The following is a 22070-nucleotide window of genomic DNA, read 5'->3' on the forward strand; positions in this document are numbered from 1 at the left end:
ACCAGGGATGAAAAATATAGTTCAACTAAGCAGATAAATTTAGTGATCAGAACAAAATGGAATTAATTAGGAAAAACTGTATATAAGAGATCCTTTACAGAGTAATATATCCTTTTCATGTTGATTATTTTAACAGGGTTTAATACATGTGATTATTCTTCAGCCTTCTGAGTTTAAATTGTTCATGTAGCCACAAGGTCTGGAAACACAGACAAATATACATAAGCAGTTTACTGATCTTCCATGATTATGTTCAATGTGCTATTCCTCACTAGCAGTTCATAGTTCAATAAGCTGTGCAAATGTGCAATGAACAATGTGTATTAAAGCAACATTCCCATCAGTCCTTGTACACCTATTTACAATGCATTGCCTCAGATGATTTGTGACTAATTTTCACTGAATAAACTTGCACCTTTAGCATATTCTAGAAGTGATCAAGGGAGCTCAATCTACTAAGAAATAGAATGTTGTCTATGTTTCTAGACTTGGTGATCACCTGTATTTTATTTTTTATAAGATTCACCTACTGTAAGTCTTATAAACATTTTTGCCATTTACATTATACCAAGAAAAAAAATGAATACTACAAATGATATAATGGAAAAAACAGATTTCTTTTGCTTTCATATAATTCTACACCAAACATTTTGCTGAAATGATTTTAATCTATAGATGAAAGACTCTTTAAATGATACTCAGAATACATTACAAATTTGATTTTAAAATAGATTTGAGTCTAAAACAGGTCTTATTCACAATGATTCCAATAAATCAAGTGCTCCAGAACTCAATATGGAGATGCAACAATTATGTGATGACTTCTTAATCGTCCAAGGGGATAAAGATCTTCTTCAAATATGGAAAAAAATTAAATCATTCTATAGTATTAACTTCTAAGAGTTATTCTCCTTTATAGACTACAATATTATTATCAGTTTCATATACTTTTACTTTATAAAGAACTCCTATAGGAAGAAATTTCTGGAGGTTTTCCCAGATATATACAGCTACATTTTCTGTCGTGCTGTAGAAGAAAAGGAAAGAAGATCAAAAGGCAAATAAACAAAACTTCATGTTTAATACTTACAGAGAATAGAAATTCTAGTTTTAAAAGATATTACACTAAAACTTTAGAAATCACACAATAATCAAGTAAAATGTTAAAATCGATTCTTCTTTCTTACTATTTACATAAAGTAAAATAGTCACTCACCTTACAACATCTGCAAAATACGGCACATCCAGATCCAGATTCTTATGATCAAGGGGCTTCATAATTGCCTCCTATAGACAAAACAAAGGAAAAACATCACTAATTCCATTTATGACTCATATTCCAAAGTATCCTACCTTTGCCTCTAAACCTTACCTTATCATTTAGTCACTAACTCGATACTTGCAAGTACTTGGTGTCTTACAAAACAATCTCAGAAAGTTTAAAGTTGTAAAATCAAGTAAGGCCTAGCTCTCCACAATGACTGGATATCCTCATTACTGAATGCAAAGAGGTAAGAAACCAAAAAATAGAGAATTCACTGGAGCTTTCTCATAACAAGCCATTGTGATTCAGAATTTAGTTTAATACTTCTTGAATTTTGTCCAAAATGTTACTAGAAATACTTCTCCCTAACAGTCTCACCTTCAGCACAATGCCACAATTTAATTAGGACAAACATTCAATGAGTACTACATTTATAAAGCAGATTGAGACTAAAATTATGTAAGGAGTTCTAAATTTCTGCTGTAAGGTGTAATTTAAGAATGCTCTCGGGCTCTTAGAAGAAAAAATAAAAACATGTAAAGACTATTGCTTCCTAATACTTGTATTAGGAATATTAAACATAATGTTTTTCTTTATCAATGGCAAGAATTGTAATTGCCTTATTCTTTGTAAATTTTTACTTTTAGCTATTGTAAAACATCTAAGCAATCTAAAAAATACAATAAACTAGTGAATATAACAAGAAAGAAACAGACTCTCAGATGAAGAGAACTAGTTGTTACCAGTGGGGAGAGGGAAGGGAGGAGGGGCAGTAAAGGGGTAGGGGATTAAGGGGTACAAACTATTATGTATAAAATAAGCTATAAGAATATATTGTACAACATGGGGAATATAGCCAATATTTTATAATAACTATGAATGGAGTATAACCTTTAAAAATTGTCAGTCACTATACTGTACACCTGTAAATTATATAATATTGCTCATCAACTATATTTCAATAAAAAAAGCATTTGTGAAACAATCTAAGTTTCCATATGGTATGGTTCCAAGAAAGGTACATTAATGACAACAATAGCAATCATTGTCTGAACAAAATCAGAATCATATTAAAAAAAGTAAGTTCTAAACCAAACAACTTTTAAAATAAATCAAATGATATCCATATGGATATCAAGAAAATAAACCTTTGTTTAATCTTTGTTTTAATTGAAAATTCCAGTTCAGATCTCAACTTTTCCATTGAAGCCTCTTCTACAGGGCTCCTTCTAATTTGACTCTGTATGCCATGATCAGCCACTTTTACTCATGTAAAAGTACTAAAGTGTGTGGTGTGTGGTATCCCTCAGGTATGCAAATATGGAGAAAAAGTGTAGAGAACCTCTCCTTTAGTATTTAACTGTATGCCTGCTTGGGGTGCCTCTTATATTTCTCAAGTTGTTGTCTTGTATTTGTGTGTGCGTGTGTGTGTGTATATATATATATTTTTTTATGTCACCAGTAAATGTAAGCACTCTGACTTTACAGCTTTCCTACAGTACTTTGAGCACAGTACTGTTTGTTCATTCACTCATTCTCCTATTCATTTATTCAAGCAACACTTATTGAGCACTTACTATTCTTTACCTGCTATAAAAAGTCACGTGAGAGCTTCCCTGATGGCGCAGTGGTTAAGAATCCGCCTGCCAAAGCAGGGGACACGGGTTCGAGCCCTGGTCCGGGAAGATCCCACATGCCGCGGAGCAACTAAGCCCATGCACAACAGCTACCGAGCCTGTGCTCTAAAGCCCGCATGCCACAACTACTGAAGCCCACACGCCCAGAGCCTGTGCTCTGCAACAAAGAGAAGCCACCGCAGTGAGAAGCTCTCACACCACAACAAAGAGTAGCGCCCGCTCGACGCAACTAGAGAAAGCCTGCGCACAGCAACAAAGACCCAACACAGCCATAAATAAATTAATTAATTAAAAAAAAAAGAAAGTTTAAAAAGTCATGTGAGCACTCTGTGGCTAACAGCTATGTCTCATTCATCATTGGATTCCTAGTACTCAGCTCAAAGACTGATGCAAAGCAGGCATACTTATTGAATATATGGGAGATTAGTAACGTGAAAGAAGTAATGATTATTAATAACAGCATTTTTATGAAACAAATGTCAAATTTTAGAACAAAATAAGGAGCAAAGCTGAAACAAAGTAAACAGGTGAAATGAAGGCATTTTAAAAACTAAGGTGGATGGAAGAAAATCTAATCTCAACTTTGTAAAGGACTAACTACATGACCTAGGGCAAGTCAGTTGGTTAACTGTTCAGCATCTCTCAATCTCAACCTATGGAATGAAGAAGTTGGCTTAGATAACCTCTGAGGTCTCTTACAATCCAAGAATTCTGTAATGATATAATCAGTAAGTCTTTTACCGAACAACCTCTTTTTTGTTATCCCTATGATGAACTGCCCCAGTGAGTTTATAATAAAGCTAAAGTGAATAAAACAGGGTAGTACTGAAATCTGTGATCAAAGGTGTAAGGAAAATTCACAGAAGAAGCAGAAAGTTTCAAGAAGAAAGCTGTGTCTTGAAAGAAGGGCAGAATTTGTTAAACAGAGAAAATCAGGATACACCAACAAAAAATACAAGATGAGCACGCTACACTTATTCCTATCATTGTAAGACAACCATGACTAATTTCCATTAAGTCATCCAAACACCTTTAGGAGAACATTGAGAGAAGTTCCTCCAACTACTACCCCACTCCCTCACCCAATTCCACTTGCCAGGTCATAGGACCTCTGATGATACTTGGTTGGGGAAGTGAAAAGGGGGCCATCAAATATTATATTCAGAAGACAGCACAAAATAAGCATCCAACATGCCATTACCTCCATATACTCTTTGAGGTCAGTCAAATTCATGACCATTCCTGTAACAGGATCAATCTAAAAAGTAAACAAAGGTGAATATTACTATAACATGCTCTTCATATTTAAACCTCTGGTAAATTATTAAGCTGCACAATGTGCAGAAATTGTCCCCACATTGGCCTTCATCCCCGAGACAATCCATCTCAGCATGGAAACACCAAGTGCTCTAGGCTTCCTTTTCACTGTACTGCTCTTCTATCTGTCCACATACAGCACATTAAAGAGGACATTTTGGGAGAGGAAAGGCCTGAAATGGCAGCAGCTCACCATACACAAAGACCAACAATGAAGCAATACTGATTTGAACAGAATTTTTCAGCACAGAATCCATCACGTTGGCTGAAAGAGGGCCCAGCAATGTGCACAAACCACATTTTCAGCACGTACCTCTCCATGTACTGTCACCACAACTATGGGGAAGAAAACAAAATACCAAAAAGAAACATGACTTTCAACAGAGTAACATCCAAACACAAGTTACTAACATAAATTATTAGATCTCACCCCACAAAGCTATATTTTCCCCCAGAACATCTTTTAGTTTAGATCTTTTTATCAACCAAGGCAGAGGAACTTAGAGGTGCTTAGCCAAGGCCAAAAAGGGTATAAATTCTGTTTATGATGCACTTGGAAGGAATCTCCACTAGGTAAGATCAAGATGCTGCTTGATCACTGCCTGTAAAAGTAGAAAATATACAGGAAGAAATTCAGCTACACACTGAGCTGGTCCAAGTACCTTTCTGAGCAAGCAAAGCTACTACTGGGCCTAAAATTCTTATTCCTTTACTCATGTGAATGTAAACACAGTTTATAGTAATGCTCTGTAAATTAACAAGTACTTGTATGAAACTTCTGAAAAATCTTGATGATCAGAGTGCTCTACAAATTAATGACTTTTTCATATTTTTTTCAGCTCCATACAGACACCATTAGGTATTATGTGATAAGTGAGCAAACAGAGAATGAGAGATATCATAGGTCAAGTAAGTTAGGCAGTAACTAAACTAGAAATCCCAAACTTCTGACATCTTTTCTGGTCTTTTTACTCCATCATACCATATGCTGTGATGCTCTATGGCTTACATAGCTGTTTTGTGAGATATCATCTGTATCTCAAATAATCAAGTCCCTTGTCCTTGCATAAATTAATTACTTTCTTGGAACACTACTGTCAAAGTTTTAGACCCAACCTATTTTCCTGCCATGCCGCATATCTTGAGCCAATATGCTCCCTTTGTCAGTCATTATTTACTCAATGAATACAATCTAATTTTAACATTGACCTCAGCAATACCTAATTAGAAGGAAACATGGTGCCAAAAGAACGTCATGTACTCTTAAGGCCAAGGAAAAAAGTATTTAAGCCATTCATTGTTTTGATCTATAACAGCAGACAATTGCATAGTAAAACTTAAGATACATCCAACTAAGGCAACAGATCTTTTCATTTTGAACTTCCATTTAATTTCTCATTCAAGGCTCAAAGCATTCATGTTCTGTCCATAAGGTTTCTTATACTCATTTAGACTGTATATGCTGAACACTCTTTCATCACTACCGAAAGGGCTAAAATTTCACCAGTTTTTCTCTCACCTTTATAATTGTGCCCATGGCCATTTGGGTTGTTGCATTTCCCAAACAGTTTCAAGTTTTCCTCATTACTCAGAGATTTGCTGACCAAAAAAAAAAAAAAAAGTCAACATGATACATGTTCAGATACCTTCTCTGTTCCCTACGCTTATTGTTTGCTCTAGCCTTTGAAAAACTTCACAACTTACTATTCTTTAGCTCATCAAATGGAGAGTCATAAATCAATTTGATTTCATTACTCAATTTTATGTCAGGAACCAGTGTATGCCCCCTAATTAGAGGACTATACCATACAAATTAGCTTAAGTAAATTCAACATCCTTGTTCCACAGCAAGACTTCAACAACTGATCTGCTCAAGGCCCTTCCATTTTTCAATTCAACATTTACTGAGTACCTACTACATACTAGGCACAGGCTGAATGAAGCAAGGGCACATGGTGATTAAAAAAGAAAAAGACGCTTATCCTCAAGTGGCTTAAAATCTCATTCCCCCTGAAAAATAATTACATGACCTAGTACATCTTCTCTTTAAAATCTTGCTTCATTATCCCTCAACTATTGCCTACTGATAACTTCAATCCATTCAGGGGTATTCAAAGCAGGTTAAATTTTAAAAGTACAATACTCAGCCGTTGTTCCAGGCAGAAATCCGTTTTCTTAATGGATTTTTATACATATACCTGTCCAATCAACTGTGCATCTTCAATGAGGCCGTACCACTCTCATATGTTTGAGCTTCCTATTACATAACCCCTTTCTTTTTTGAGACTCTCTTTATTACTTTCCTTTCTCCTGCTCATCTACTTCTTACATTTAGAGTACTACAGTTCACAAAGCTTTTGCACAAAATTGTCTCACTGTACTCTCCACAAAATTGGCCAGTTTGTACACTGCAGATATAAAACTGTGACAGGTCTTGATCACTGCTGCACCCCTGTTACCTAGCACAAGACCTGACAACAAATACCTGTCCAAGGAATAAATGGATAGGTGAATACTGTTAGGTAGAAATTATCCTCATTTTGCAGACGAGGAAACAGATGCTCAGAGAGTGGAGCTTGCTAATGAGTGGCAAAACCCTGCTCAAAATCAACTCTTCAGTGCGATGAAGCAGTATGAGTACTCTGGGCTCAAATCCCAACTGCGCTGCTTGCTCTCAGGAAAGTGAACATCTGGGTTCATTTTCTCTTCGGTATAAAGTGGACAAAACTCGCCTTGCTGTAACTGTATTAGCTATGGGTAGCTAACATGTACTGAGTGTTTACGATGTGCCTGGCACTGTGTAACCTGGGCGAGTTCAACACCTTTCAACGTCACATCGATCCCCAGAAGGCTGGTAGACGCCGGTCGCGGGTGTTATAACGTCATCAACGAAGCCTGGTGGCCGCAGGAGTGCACCGCGCCCCCCGCCCTCTCATCAGCGGGCACCCGTACCCCTCCCGCACCCGGGACCCAGCTCCGGAGCTCGAAGGTGCTGCCCCCACCACTGGTACTGTAGGCACACCCCACCTGTGGAGCCGATGGGTCGCGCTGAAGGAGACCAGGCGGGACACTCGCGCCCGCCGGCCAGGGCCCGAAGCCGCCGCGCTCATAGTTTTGCAAGCCCGCGTCCCCTCCAGCGCCTCCCGCCCTAGGCCCGCCGCCAGGCTGAGAAAGGGGGTGGGGGAAAGGCCCGTCCGCGGCTGCGCAGTGCGGACGGCGCCCGGCAGACGTGCTCTCTGCTTCACCCTGCGACTGGGCTCCCTCTGCCGGCCTGGAGGCCGTAACAGGCGTTTCTTGCTATCTCAATCTCTTGGGAGAGCAAGCGATCAGAGAGCTGGGTCCGCCTTAGAGCGGTCAAATAAGGTGGGTGGGGTCTTAGTGTACTTCATTTTTACGTCTGCTCAATGAGGTCCCTCTCACTCCCTTCTAGAAAGCCCTGGGTTGTAGAAACCTCCAGTCGCTGCTTACTCTGCGACGAGTCCCAGGGCCAGCCTACTTATAGCTTAAAGGGAGCAGAAATTTGAGTGCACGTGTGGGACCACGTGGCTTTAAGAAATGATACTACCTTTGGACTATTTGTAAAGATTCTTACAAAGGGAAACTCTCGAGCTGTCCTTATCATCCATATGCATGCATGGAGCCGTTTATCACTCTGGGTTGCTGCAGCATAAACACATGCACCCATGAACACACACACGTTAGTTATTCTCTGTCCAATGTAGACACCTCCAGAGTGAAAGAATCTTGTTTCCTCGCCATCTACTCATAAGCGGTGGCCAAACTACTTATAGTTCCCAGTACGCACCAGTGCATTTCTCGCCTACATTCATTCTTTCATTAATTACTGAATACCTACTGTGGCTGGCACTGTTCCAGGCACTGGAAAGGAGGGATAAAATCATGGACGTGGTGGAAATATAAGCCCCATGATGGTTTCTCCCAGATGTCTCCTGTCTCCAGCTATATATGCTGTTTGTTGTGCATTAAATTATTAATGTGTAGCAAACTTCCTCACACGTTTTCAACTATTTTTCTCCTTTCCCCCATTGGGCTGTAATGAACTTTAAATAATTATAAACCAGAGATTTTTGAGATGGAAACTCAAAATCTAGTTCAGTCCTCTCACTTTACAGATAAGAAAACACAGACCCAGATAAGTGAATTATTTACCCAGGATCACTTATAAACAATGTTTCCCAGGCATTGACTGCATCAGAGATAAATACTATAACCATCAATGGTTACACAAACACTTCCCTTGTTCCCAATTCAGTTTAAAGAATCAAAATAAAATAAAAGGTAAAAGGTAGAAAGAATTTCTGAGAAATTGCTTTAGTTATTTGCTTTAGTAAAATATGTCACTGCATTTGCAGAGTTCTTACTCTTTTATTAAAGCTAATTCTATGTAAAGGTGCTCACCAAATTCACCCTCAGTCATCCTGTTATGCATTGAAATGTGTCCCCTCCAAAGTTAAATGTGTTGAAGTCCCAACCCCCAGTACCTCAGAATATGGCTTTATTTGGAAATAGTAACTTTCCAGATGTAACTAAGATAAGGTCACTAGGATGCACCCTAATCCCTTTTCCCCTCACTTGTGCACCACACAGTTCCTTTCCTTGAGTCTCTGGACACTGTCCAGTGATGAGTTGGACTTAGGGAAAGGAAGAGGCCCTGCCTAGGCTCTGAGCCTCAGTCATATGCTCAATTTCCAGAACTTTCTGCATTGGATTACCAGGCATATACACCTAGATTATAAAATGTTGTTGATCCTTTTTTGTCTTCTCCTTCAAGAACCGTATAGATGGCAGGGCCAAGGCAGAATTCAGGTATCCTTGGGTCAAAATCTTATTTTTATACTGCTAAACTTTATGTTTGAGCTTTACTCTCTGTGTAGTAGGATGGAGTAAAGGTTTATAAACAGAAGAAAGACATGATCAGAGAGACCTATGTACCTCCCAGATGTCCACTGGAGTCTTCTTCACCTTTCAGATCCAAATAAGATCTGGATCAAACTTCCATGTCTGATCTGGGGGAGTACAATGCCTTTTTGAAGACTTCTGTGAAACACCAAGGGATTTATGTTCTTATGGTTATCTCAGCCTCTACGCTCCCACATCTGCTATATTAGTTCTGTTTAGGCATCTTCTATTCCGTACCTATTGCTATTGCTCTGTATCTCACCAACACAGACACAAAACTTAGAACCTTTATTTTATTGCCACAATGCAAACCCTGACATGTGGCATTTGTATGTATGGAACCCTTTGCTAAGGTGAATAGGGTTTGTGATGTTTATAATAACTCTCAAGGAAAACTGAAGAGAAACTGACTATGTTGGTCCAGGACTGTGCCGTGAGCCTAATGAGTTCACACTGCCCCAAACTACATGTTTAGGGGGGCTTCTCCAGCACCATTCAACATGCACATGGAACATGCACAGTTTAACTGGCCTGGGCTTGGAGTATAACTGAAGGAAAAGGGAACACGGTATTTTGATGTGAGGTTTAAATGACAGATCTAGGCTGATTTGGGCTGTTGGTAAAAACTAACGGGGTTGGGCTTCCCTGGTGGCGCGGTGGTTGAGAGTCCGCCTGCTGATGCAGGGGGCGCGGGTTCGTGCCCCGGTCCGGGAGGATCCCACATGCCACGGAGCGGCTGGGCCTGTGAGCCATGGCCTCTGGGCCTGCGTGTCCGGAGCCTGTGCTCCGCAGCGGGAGAGGCCACAACAGTGAGAGGCCCGAGTACAGCAAAAAAAATAAAAATAAAACTAAAGGGGTTTAGACATGCAAAGATTATATGGTCTCTAGTGCCACCTGTTGCCCAATTAAATGAAGAACTACCAACTTTTTTTTTAACATCTTTATTGGAGTATAATTGCTTTACAATGGTGTGTTAGTTTCTGCTTTATAACAAAGTGAATCAGTTATACATATACATAAGTTCCCATATCTCCCTCCCTCCCACCCTCCCTATCCCACCCCTCTAGGTGGTCACAAAGCACTAAGCTGATCTGCCTGTGCTATGCGGCTGCTTCCCACTAGCTATCTATTTTACGTTTGGTAGTGTGTGTATGTCCATGCCACTCTCACTTTGTCACAGCTTACCCTTCCGCCTCCCCATATCCTCAAGTCCATTCTCTAGTAGGTCTGTGTCTTTATTCCTGTCTTACCCCTAGGTTCTTCATAACCTTTTTTTTTTCTTAGATTCCATATATATATATATATATATATATATATATATATATATATATTAGCATACAGTATTTGTTTTTCTCTTTCTGACTTACTTCACTCTGTATGACAGACTCTAGGTCCATCCACCTCACTACAAATAACTCAATTTCGTTTCTTTTTATGGCTGAGTAACATTCCATTGTATATGTGTGCCACATCTTCTTTATCCATTCATCTGTCGATGGACACTTAGGTTGCTTCCATGTCCTGGCTATTGTAAATAGAGCTGCAATGAACACTTTGGTACACAACTCTTTTTTTTGTGTGTGTGTGTGGTTCGCGGGCCTCTCACTGCTGTGCCCTCTCGCGTCGCGGAGCACAGGCTCCGGATGTGCAGGCTCAGCGGCCATGTCACAGGCCCAGCCACTCCACAGCACGTGGGATCTTCCCAGACCGGGGCACGAACCCGTGTCCCCTGCATCGGCAGGTGGACTCTCAACCACTGCGCCACCAGGGAAGCCCCACAACTCTTTTTGAATTATGGTTTTCTCAGGGTATATGCCCAGTAGTGAAATTGCTGGGTTGTATGGTAAGAACTACCAACTTTTCATCGTTCTCTGAAGAACTAGACACCTGGAGATTAGGAAAAAATGCCTGATTTTAACAACATCCCTCAAAACAACAGCCTCCCAAGGCTGAGCTGGGGGCAGGGTAGGAGGTGGTACTTGGTGGCTCAACTGCAGTGGCATCTGCTCTGGACAGCAGAGAAACAGCCAGTTTAGAAGGAGCCTCCAAGCATGACAGCCTCTGTGAGTACCTTAGGACCAGTAGCAACACACAGGCTGTAATGGAAAAAACAAGGGGCTTTTCAGACCTATATTCGTATTCTACTAGCTATGGTTATCTGTATTTCTTCTCCCAAGTGTGGGAACCTCTGTCACCCACTTATCTGGTGGTGATAATCAGGTCTAGTTTTTCTTTCATGTATTCTTATTACCTGTAAGATATATCCAGTAAATATAAATTTAAACCTCTCTTCAAAAGGTTGTATCAACAGTTGCTTAATGTTTTCAAGGAAGATCCCTAAGAAAATATAAAACCATAATTATCTCATGAATTCCATTTTTAATAGAAATTTTAAAACCAGGTGTCTATGGTTTGGAAGGTAAGGTGCACCTTTGCTCTCTCTTTTGTACGGAGCACATTCATTTAAAACCTAGTTCCCAGACCTTGTGGATGTTCCATCAGATGGTCACGAAGGTGCCATGGAACCCGTAAGGCATTTGCACAGGCACCTCTGCTCGGCCCAGTTCTTCAAAGTTCTTGGCATCCAAGACTAGGAGAAAATTTCTTTCATTCTAGAAAAGGAAAGCCAATACTGAATATTCTCTCTTATTTTTTTCCTACAAAAAAATCTGTCTGTTTCCTCCAGTGGGCTGTAAAATTCCTAAGAGACTACATATTACTCATCTTCATGTCCACCCCCAGCATCTGGCACAGTGCCTTGCCTATTCATTCACTAAATGTTTGCAGAATGCTGAACTGAACAGAAAAGGAAATTACACCTGAAGAAGTACATATGTAGAGCAAAGCATAAGTTCTCTGTATCAATCACCTTCATAGGATCTCTTTGGGTTTAAGGATCTTTTTACCTGCCCCTTTCAATCTCCTAAGAGACATAAAAATTCTTCTAAAATGAAATGTCTCCATTTTGTGTTACTTTGGAGCTGTTCAAAAGGTAGCATTGCAAGGCAGACTGAGATTTGCCCTGGTCTAATTACAGGTGTGGCAAGTACCTGGCATGAGGACAAAGTCCTCCTAAGCCCATGGCAGGCATTATTAATTGATCACAGCACTTTCCACATCTAAACCTTAAAAAGCCTCAGAATCCAACACCCCAGGTAGCCAGTAATAATTGATCAAAGCTGGTACTCAAAGTGAACCTACTGCCACAAGACTGCCCTAGACAAGAAGTTATATATCAACATTATTGGGACTTCCCTGGTGGTCCAGTGCTTAAGACTCCATGCTCCCAGTGCAGGGGGCCCAGGTTCTATCCCTGGTCAGGGAACTAGGAGCCCGCATGCCACAACTAAAGATCCCATGTGCTGCAACTAAGACCCAGTGCAGCCAAATAAATAAATAAATATTAAAAAAAAAAAGATATCAACATTTTTGAGACACTAGGTCAGGGCCTATCACATTAGATTTTTGGGTCACTCTATTTATTTTATTATTTTTTTAGGTTTTTTTTTTTTTTAATATTTATTTATTTTGCCTGCACCGGGTCTTCGCTGAGGCATGCAGACTCTTTAGTTGCAGCAAGCATGCGGGATCTAGTTCCCAGACCAGGGATGGAACCCGGGTCCCCTGCATTGGGAGCACAGAGTCTTACCCACTGGACCATGAGGGAAGTCCCTTGGGTCACTCAATTTAAATTGGCAGCACAGATGGTGGTATGAAATATTAGACTAGAATTCAGAAGTTTGGGATTTAAATACTGGCTTTACCACTATGAGATCTGATGCAAGTCTCTTTCAACTTCCTTAAGTTACAAATTCTACTTGTAAAATGGTACCCCACAAAGTTGTTTTGATGATTAAATAAGATAATATGTATGAAAGAGGTTTGTAAATAAATTCCTATGCAAATGTTAATTATTATTATGGTTCTAAAATAGAACTTTAAAACAGTAATAAAGTACTGATTATGATAAAAGGGTACCCAAATAATAAGGAGAGGAAGAAAAGGGAGAAGGTGCCAAATTGGAATCAAAATAAACCATCAACAGCATCACTAAATATAACCCTCAGAAGGCCCAGTGCTATTTCTCTTTCTGACGATGACGGAAATACATTTACCTGGTTGGGAGTGATCACCACAGAAAGAATAACCCCACCATCTTCTTCATTGGCTCCTGGTACTGGAACAAAAACAGGTTCTGAGGGATAAAAGCCATCTTCTCTCCAAACCTGTAAGTCCCCAAAAAAGTATTTGATAAAAGACTGGTTATGAACTGGAAGCTTTCTATAGTTATTGTCAGTCCCAGCATGAATTTGACTGTCAGTGCAATGGTCCAACAGTAGAAGAATCGGGCTTACTGAGTTAAATATAGGAGAGGGAGCTTTTGCAGCTGCAGGTTCCATTATCATCAAACACAACTGGTGTAATTATAGTTTCCCATCAACTTGAAATAGAGGTGTCCCATGATTTCTCTCAAAATACTATCAAGCATAGAATTGTTTCTCTGGGCTTGTGGTTCATTTAGATTCCCTAGAGGGAACATACCCCTAATCTATGTGATTCCATGGTTCTCAGATTTAATAAAAGTAAGTGGCTGAGCTGCTTAAATAGTAAAAAATCTCAAGACCTACCTTAAAAAGAAACAGAAATTAATTCAAAGGGCAGAATAGGTTTTTTAAGAGTTCAGAAAAGGAAAGAGAATTTCATTACCGTCAGTGTCTTGTTCACCACGTCAACCTTGATCAGAGAATCGCCCACCAAATGCCGAAAGCCACAGCCATAGAAGAACTGATACTTTTTGCCACTGAATTGGCCATAGTTGATCTGGGGAAATTCAACACCTCCTTCCTCTTCTAGGTCCTCAGGATATAGATTTTCATAAGAGCACAAAATCTAAATGAGGGCATAAAAGGATTTGTAGTGATTGCTTAATTCTTACTTTTTTCAGTGTAGGTCAGCGTGGGGCTAACACCCTATAAGAGTTTGTGACAGGGCTTGAAAACTGAGGTTCTATGTCATTTTTTAATATTGTTCCTCTTTTCATCATGTGTATGAACATATAAAAGATTATCTGGTTTTGTGACTAAGTTATCAAATGGCATAGGAGGTAGAAGTGGGCTTTTATTCTACTAAAGCTGAGACATTGTTAGCTACACAATGATATGTAAGTGCAAATTATCTAAAAGGTGGGGATGGTCAATTCCTATCTCAAATACTTAGACATTCCACAACCATTAGAAAGTTTCATATATTTGTTTCAAAACACAAAAGGGATAGGTAACTACACTGCTCACTCCCACCCAGAATTCTGTGGCTCTTTTGCAAGCCATGCTCCATGACCTTACCCTGCTCAGCTGAATGTTATAAAACTTACTGGGCACCAAACATTGTGGAGAACAGCCACACTACATAGCCACACTACTTTACTAGTGAATGAAGAAACACTACTGAGGATCAAAGTCTTAGTCTAATGTCCATTCATAGCATACCTTTCCATCAGCCTGTTTCACAGCACTGGCTGAAGAATAGGTCAAGGGGCTGAGGTTCTTTCCCTCAGGGGCATTCAAACCGACATGTAAGGGCAAAACAAACCTTCGAGGGAAAGATCTGGCTACTGAATTATAGACCTGTTCAGGAAAGAGAAATAAACTGTTGAGAAAATTGTCATTCATAGAATAACAGCATGTCCCAATAACTGAGATCCAGCCAGTATTATTGGCATTTCTAAGTAATTGCATAAATGATCATTTTCATTCATTCATTTACTCAGCAAATATCAGTTGAGTACCTACAATAGGCCAAGCTCTGTTTCAGACACTGAGAACACAACAGTGAACAGAACAGTGTCTGGCCTTATATTCTAGTGGAGAAAGAATGATAATAGATAAGAAATATATGTTACTTAAGTAGTGTCAAATAAATAAATGATTATATAGCTCAAAGTCAGATAGTGATGAGTGCCAATAAGAAACACACTGAAGGGTGAGGGACTAGAGAGTAAAATGGGTGCTTCCTTCCTCAGGTTTGGTCCAGGAAGAACTCTGTGTGGAAATGGGCTAACTGAGCAGGCCTGGGTTGCTCAAACCCTGCACATTCTCAGGGAAAGCCCTGTTTTCATGACTGGTCCTTGGCCAGCACCTGGGAACGGAGCTCTTTGAATGTTCAGTCTGATAACAGTATGTTCGCATGCCTGAGGCCTTGAGGCGTGCGGTACTAATTTGTTCTTATAGTTTATGCTAACAACGTGATTTATAATGAACACCTGCCTTCTCTATGGGGCTCTAGAACTTCAGTAATTGAGATTACTCATGTAGGGGCCATATATGTTATGTGTTGATCCCCAACAAACACCCTGGACCACCAGCTTGGGTGGGCTCCCCTGGCAGGCAACATTTCACACGTGTTGTCACAACGAGTTGCTGGAGGAATCAAGCATATCCTGGGAGAGGGCTCTTGAAAGCACGCACCTGGTTTCCTCCAGACTTCATCCCATGCACCTTTCTTTTTTTCTGATTATTCTGGGACCCATGAGCCCTCCTAGTGAATCATCAAAACAAAGAGTGGTTTTGGGGACCCCCAACACAGCATCTCTGCAGAGATGATGCTTAAGCAGGAGACCCTAATAAAATAAGTGTATTTTTTATGACAGTAAGAATGGCTTAAGCACATCTTCCTCTCTTGAAATATTGTAAGATGGGGAACAAACTATGCCATTTTCCCCCATATACCTAGTCCATATCATCTCCATAACATGCAGAAATGTTTTTACTAAGTAAAGACTTAGTGCAATTTTTAAGCTTCATAAACAATTAGCTTTTAAAAATTTACTTTTAAATTTATGTAAACATTTTTGTCTTTTGCAAAACCATAGGTGAACAAAAAGAGAGTGCCAATAATGGTGAGTTAGGCAATATGGATCAACTGTTTCCCTGAGAACAGATAGAAAAACTGGACAAAAATGTTTAAAACAGCTATTTGAAGGTGCTGGTGAGCTTAAAAAAGGTAATGAAGAACAACGGGGCATAGATTTGGAAGAAGGAAACCCACAGAAACCACATACTGGGGGCAAATTTTCCACTAAGGACATCAGCTGCTTTTAAGAACAGGCAGCTGAAAGGCTGAGAAAATATAAAAGAATTTTTTATTAAACTTTTTAATTGTGAGATATATATTGCAGACCCACAAGCAGCTGTAAGAAATAATACAGAAAAGCAAACAACTGATTTTAAAATGGGCAAAGGACTAGACTAGACATTTCACCAAGATATACAAATAGCCAATAAGTACATGAAAAGATGCTCAACATTATTAGTCATTAGAGAAATGAAAATCAAAATGACAATAAGATAATACTTCACACTCATTAGGATGGCTATTATAAACCAAAAAACAAAACAAAACAAACAAAAAAATCCAGAAAACAAGTGTTTGTGAGAATGTGAAGAAAGTGGAACCCTTGTGCATTGCTGGTGGGAATGTAAAATGGTGCATCTGCTGTTAAAAACAATCTGGCAGTTCCTCAAACAGTTAGATATAATAGAATTATCATATGATCCAGCAGTTCCACTTCTAGGTATATGCCAAGAAAGAACTGAAAACAAGGACTCAAACAGATACTTGTACACCAGTGTTCATAACAGCATTATTCATAATAGCCAAAGGCTGAAAACAACCCAAATGTCCCCCAACAGATGAATAAACAAAAGGTAGTATATACATACAAGGAATATTATTAAACCTTTAAAAGGAATGAGATTCTGATACATGTTACAACATGGATAACCCATGAAAAGATTATGCTAAATGAAATAAGCCAGACACAAAAGAAAAAATCTTGTATGATTCCATTTATATGAGGTACCTAGAATAGGCAAATTCATAGAAACAGAAAGTAGAATAAGGGCGACCAAGAGCTGGGGAGAGGGAGGAGATAGGGAGCTGTTATTTAATGGGTACAGCGTTTCTGTCTGGGATGATGAAAAAGTTCTGTAAATGAATAGTGATGTTGGTTGCACAACATCATTAATGTATTTAATGTCACTGAATTATACACCTAAAAATAGTTAAAATAGTAACTTCTGTGTTATGCATATTTTACCACATTAAAAAAAAACAAACAATGCAGAGAGATCCCATGTATCCTTCATCCAGTCTCACCAATGATGACCTCTTACATAACAACACTACAACAGGGAAACTTACATGGATATAATCCACCAACATTACTCAGATTTCACCAGTTTTACACACATTCATTTGTGTTTGTATGTGTGTTTATGCAATTTTATCACATGTAAATTCATATGATCACCACCATACTCAAGGTACAGAACAGTTCCATCACCACAAGGCTCCTTCATGTTACCCTTTTATAAGGATATTGCCATACCAACTCCCCCATCACTTGGCCCTACTGAGAAGAGATTTTGATAGTTTTGAGGAGCCAGAAAAATAAAAGTTGTAGTTCAAAGTCTCCAAGAAGGGGAAGCCTTGATAAACCTCTAGCTCTTTGGCTGTACCCTAGAAGTAAAAATAAACAAAAATAGTCCAGCTCTTGCAGCAACTGTATCATGTTTCAAATTTTCTCAATCCCTATAACTAGATTAAGAATATCTTCAATTGATAATGTACCCTAGCCATCTGCCAGAAGCAAATGAAAATCTTCCCCAGAGGAAGATAACAGAGTCTCAAAATATCCCTCCTACAATTTTTCAAACACAGTATTCTGTATAGAATAAAAATTAGCACATGAGACGACAAGAGAGCATGATTTAAAAAACAACAAGAAGATAAACAACAAATGATAGAAACAGAACCACAAGTGATCCAGATAATAGAGTTATCAGACTTTAACTATTCTGAATACGTTGGAGGAAATTATTTTAAATTGGGATTGTAGCAGAGAACTAAAATTAAAAAAGAGAAGGGAATCAAAATTCTAGAACTGAAAAATGCAATGAGTTTAGGAACATAGTGCCTAGGTTTAAAAGCAGAATATACACAGCTGAAGAAGAATGTTTGGGGCTTCCCTAGTGGGGCAGTGGTTGAGAGTCCGCCTGTCGATGCAGGGAACACGGGTTCATGACCCGGTCCGGGAAGATCCCACATGCCACGGAGCGGCTAGGCCCATGAGCCATGGCCGCTAAGCCTGAGCATCCAGAGCCTGTGCTCCACAACGGGAGAGGCCACAACAGTGAGAGACCCGCGTACCGCAAAAAAAAAAAAAGAAGAAGAAGAAGAATGTTTGAACTGTAAGATAGATAGGAAGAAAATATCCAAAGCAAGATACTTAGACCAAAGGATAGAAGATACTAAAAAGAACATAAGCAACAGAGGGTTAGAGTGAAAAGGCGTAGCATATGTGTACCGTAATCCCAGAAAGAAAAGAGAGAAAAGACTTACCAGATACAATATTTGAAGAAATAATAGGCGAAATTTTTCAAAACTAATGAAAGACATCAAACCATTGATTCAAGAATCCTTAAGGGGGCTTCCCTGGTGGCGTAGTGGTTGAGAGTCCGCCTGCCAATGCAGGGGACACGGGTTCGTGCCCTGGTCCGGGAGGATCCCACATGCCGCGGAGCGGCTGGGCCCATGAACCATGGCCGCTGAGCCTGCACGTCCGGAGCCTGTGGTCCGCAATGGGAGAGGCCACAACAGTGAGACGCCCGAATACCGCAAAAAAAAAAAAAAAAAAAAGAATCCTTAAGGAAAAAAATAGTAAAAATAAATCAAAAGAAACTCATACTAAAAAACATCATAGTACTAACTACAGAAAACCAAAGAGAAAATCTTTGCGGGGGGGGTGGTAGTTCAACTTCAAAGGAGCAAAGCTTTAGACTGACAGCTGATTTCTTAACAGAAATCAGAAGACAATGAAATGATATCTTTAAAGTTTCAAAAGAAAATAACAACCTAGATTCTTTATCCAGTGGAAACATCCTTCAAGAAAGAAGGTAAAATAAAGACATTTTTCTGACAAGCAAAAACAGAGATTTCATCACCAGCATATCTGAACTAAAGAAAATACTAAAAGGTGTTCTTCAGTCAGAAAGAAAATGATTCCACATGAATGCTCAGAGAGGCTAGAAGGAATTAAGAGCAAGAGAAGGTACAGATGTGGGTAAATGGGTAATATGGGTAATTATGACTACATAAAACAACATTAATAATAATGCCTTATAAGGGTTAATATAGAGAGAGAATTAAAATATATAAAAACAGTAGCATATAAATCAGGAGTAGAGTAAATGAAGTTAAAGTGTTCCAGAGTCCTTGCATTGTCTGGAAAGAATTAAAAGAACTGATTTATAATATACTGTGTTAAATCAAGGATGCATATTGTGATTTCTCAAATAACTACTTAAAGAATGTATAACTACCAAGCTAATGGTCAGAGGGTGGAGTGATGTTTGGGGGAGGGGAGGTGGAAATGAAATAGTAAAATATGCTCAACTAATGTAGAGAAGGCAAGAAAGGAGAGAAAACAAGAACTAGTGAGACAAATAGGAAGCAAATAGTCAGATGGCATATTTAAACCTCAAAATATTAATGACTGGTTTAACTAAATGTGCCAATCAAAAGTCAAGAATTAGCACAATGGGGCTTCCCTGGTGGCACAGTGGTTGAGAGTCCGCCTGCCGATGCAGGGGACATGAGTTCATGCCCTGGTCTGGGAGGATCCCACATGCCGCGGAGCAGCTGGGCCCGTGAGCCATGGCCGCTGAGCCTGTGTGTCCGGAGCCTGTGCTCCGCAACGGGAGAGGCCACAACAGTGAGAGGCCTGTGTACCGCAAAAAAAAAAAGAATTAGCACAATGGATTTTGTAAATGTATATTGCTTACATGGTACATATTAAGAAAGGTTAAAAGTAAAAGGATGGGAAAGTTATAGCACGCAAACATCATGGCAAAAAGCATTACTTAGAGATAAATATTCAATAAACCGGGAAGGTAAAACAATTCTAAATTTGTATGCACACAGAGCACCAACATATGTAAATTTAAAATTAGCATAACTATGAGGAGAAACAGAAAAATCTATACTCCAAGCAAAATATTTTAATATACATTTCATGTTATATGATAACTGATAGAGATCAATAAGAATAAAGAAGATTTGAATAATATTATTTTAAAATATGACCTAATCAACATATATAAAACACTACATCCAAAATTTATTATTTTAAATGCACATAAAATGATTTTTAAATTTTTTTAAAATAATCTTTTCTGGGCCATAAAGCAAATCTCAATAAATTTTATAAACTTCAAATCATACAGTAAAATTAAGCTAGAAATCAATGGGAAAAATAACTAGAAAGATTTCCATTTGTCTGAAAGTTTAAAAATAATTTTCAAAGAAGAAATCTCAGTGAAAGTTAGAAAATACTTTAACTGAAAAGTAATAAAACATATCAAAACTTGTGGGATGCTCTGCTAGACAGAAATTTATCATCCCAAAGGTATATATGTTGAGGAGGGAAAGGTAGAAAAATAACAAACTAAGGTTTTATATCCTTAGTTAGAAAAGGAACACATTAAGTACAAAGAAAGTAGAAAAGGAAATGAAAATAATAGCAAAAATTGATGAAACTGAAAATAAACACACATTAAAGAAGATCAACTAAGCCAAAAAGTTGGTCTTTTGAAAAGCCTCATTAAATTGATGAGAACCTAGCAAGCCTAAAGGAACAAAAAAGACAGCACAAATAACCATATAAGGGATAAAAACAGGGGCTATCAATTAACCCTACATACATTTTTTTAAAACATAGAATATCATGAATAACATTTGGTCAACAAATTTGAAATTTTAGATGGCATTAATAAATTTGTTAGAAAAAGACTATTTACCAAATCTGACACAATAAGAAATAGAGAATCAGAATAACCCTATACTATTAAAGAAATGTAATTTATAATTTAAGATCTACCTATAAAGAAACTTACAGGCCCAGATGACCTTACTGTTGAATTATTCCAAACATTTAAGAAATAATGCCAATCTTATACTTTTCATGCAGAGAGTAGAAAAGAGAACAATTTCCTACTCACTGTATGAGATCAGCGAAACCTTAATAACAAAACCTAACAAGGGGGCTTCCCTGAGGCGCAGTGGTTAAGAATCCGCCTGCCAATGCAGGGGACATGGGTTTGAGCCCTGGTCCAAGAGGATCCCACATGCCGCAGAGCAACTAAGCCTGTGCACCACAATTACTGAGCCTGCGCTCTAGAGCCTGCGAACCACAACTAATGAAGCCCACGCGCCACAACTACTGAAGCCCGCGCTCCTGGAGCCTGTGCTCCACAACAAGAGAAGCCCCTGCAATGAGAAGCCCGCGCACTGCAACGAAGAGTAGTCCCCGCTAGCTGCAACTGGAGAAAGCCCATGCGCAGCAACGAAGACCCAACACAGCCAAAAATTAAAATTAATTAATTAATTAATTAAATCTATTTTAAAAAACTAACAAGGACATTATAAGAAAGAAAAATTACAGGCCAATCTTAATCATGAAATTGATGCCAAAAAATGCTAAATAAGATATTAGCAAAGCAAATCCAGAAATATATTAAAAATACAGTGCAACCAACTGGGATTTACTTCAGGAATAGAAGGTTAGTTTAACATTCAAAAATCAATCCATGGCTATTATAAACGTTTTAAAATCAATCAGTGTATCTCACCACATTTGTAGAAGAAAGGATAAGTCATGTCATTATCTCAACAGTGCAAAAAAAAATTTGATAAAATCCAACATCCATTCATGAGAAAAATTATTAGTAAATAAGCACATCAGCGTCATGCTGTACACATCAGCGTCATAGTGCATGATATGCTCCCTTTGTCTCTCCCCTTCAGTCTACAACCAATAACATAATGTTAACTCAAGAAAGGTTCATCTGCTCAACACATTGGAAGGCTAGAGAGTT

The 22070-nt window shown here is 38.8% G+C and overlaps 2 protein-coding genes across 10 annotated transcripts in view; both read right to left on the reverse strand.

Moving 5' to 3' along the window:
* Positions 1 to 598: 598 nt before the first annotated feature.
* Positions 599 to 7404, reverse strand: PTS (6-pyruvoyltetrahydropterin synthase). The gene is made up of 6 exons (XM_004315001.4): positions 7246 to 7404; positions 5738 to 5817; positions 4532 to 4554; positions 4103 to 4159; positions 1217 to 1287; positions 599 to 1027 (listed from the first exon to the last, which is right to left on the reverse strand). Exons 1-6 carry the CDS (start codon positions 7326 to 7328, stop codon positions 904 to 906), a joined length of 438 nt encoding a protein of 145 aa, XP_004315049.1. The 5' UTR covers positions 7329 to 7404; the 3' UTR covers positions 599 to 903.
* A 4093-nt stretch (positions 7405 to 11497) lies between these two features.
* The window catches only part of LOC101335276 (carotenoid-cleaving dioxygenase, mitochondrial), a 48393-nt gene continuing 37820 nt past the window's right edge, over positions 11498 to 22070 (reverse strand). For all 9 annotated transcript variants that reach the window (XM_033862057.2, XM_033862054.2, XM_033862055.2 and 6 more), the window contains 4 exons: positions 14625 to 14762; positions 13846 to 14028; positions 13254 to 13364; positions 11498 to 11750 (listed from right to left, as the gene is read on the reverse strand). In XM_033862057.2, the coding sequence (XP_033717948.1) occupies positions 11637 to 11750; positions 13254 to 13364; positions 13846 to 14028; positions 14625 to 14762 (546 nt within the window). In that variant the 3' untranslated portion in view covers positions 11498 to 11636. The remainder of the gene's footprint in view (positions 11751 to 13253; positions 13365 to 13845; positions 14029 to 14624; positions 14763 to 22070) is intronic.

Source organism: Tursiops truncatus, chromosome 8 (assembly GCF_011762595.2).
Source record: "Tursiops truncatus isolate mTurTru1 chromosome 8, mTurTru1.mat.Y, whole genome shotgun sequence".
In the NCBI taxonomy this organism is placed as follows: domain Eukaryota; kingdom Metazoa; phylum Chordata; class Mammalia; order Artiodactyla; family Delphinidae; genus Tursiops; species Tursiops truncatus.

Excerpts from the sequence above, each read along its gene's own strand:
- PTS (XM_004315001.4), bottom strand. The coding sequence starts at position 7,328 with ATGAGCGCGGCGGCTTCGGGCCCTGGCCGGCGGGCGCGAGTGTCCCGC. Across the intron at positions 4,555-5,737 it reads CCATGGGCACAATTATAAAG|TTGTGGTGACAGTACATGGA; the intron begins GTGAGAGAAAAA and ends TCTTCCCCATAG. Across the intron at positions 1,028-1,216 it reads TATTTTGCAGATGTTGTAAG|CACGACAGAAAATGTAGCTG; the intron begins GTGAGTGACTAT and ends TTTCTTCTACAG.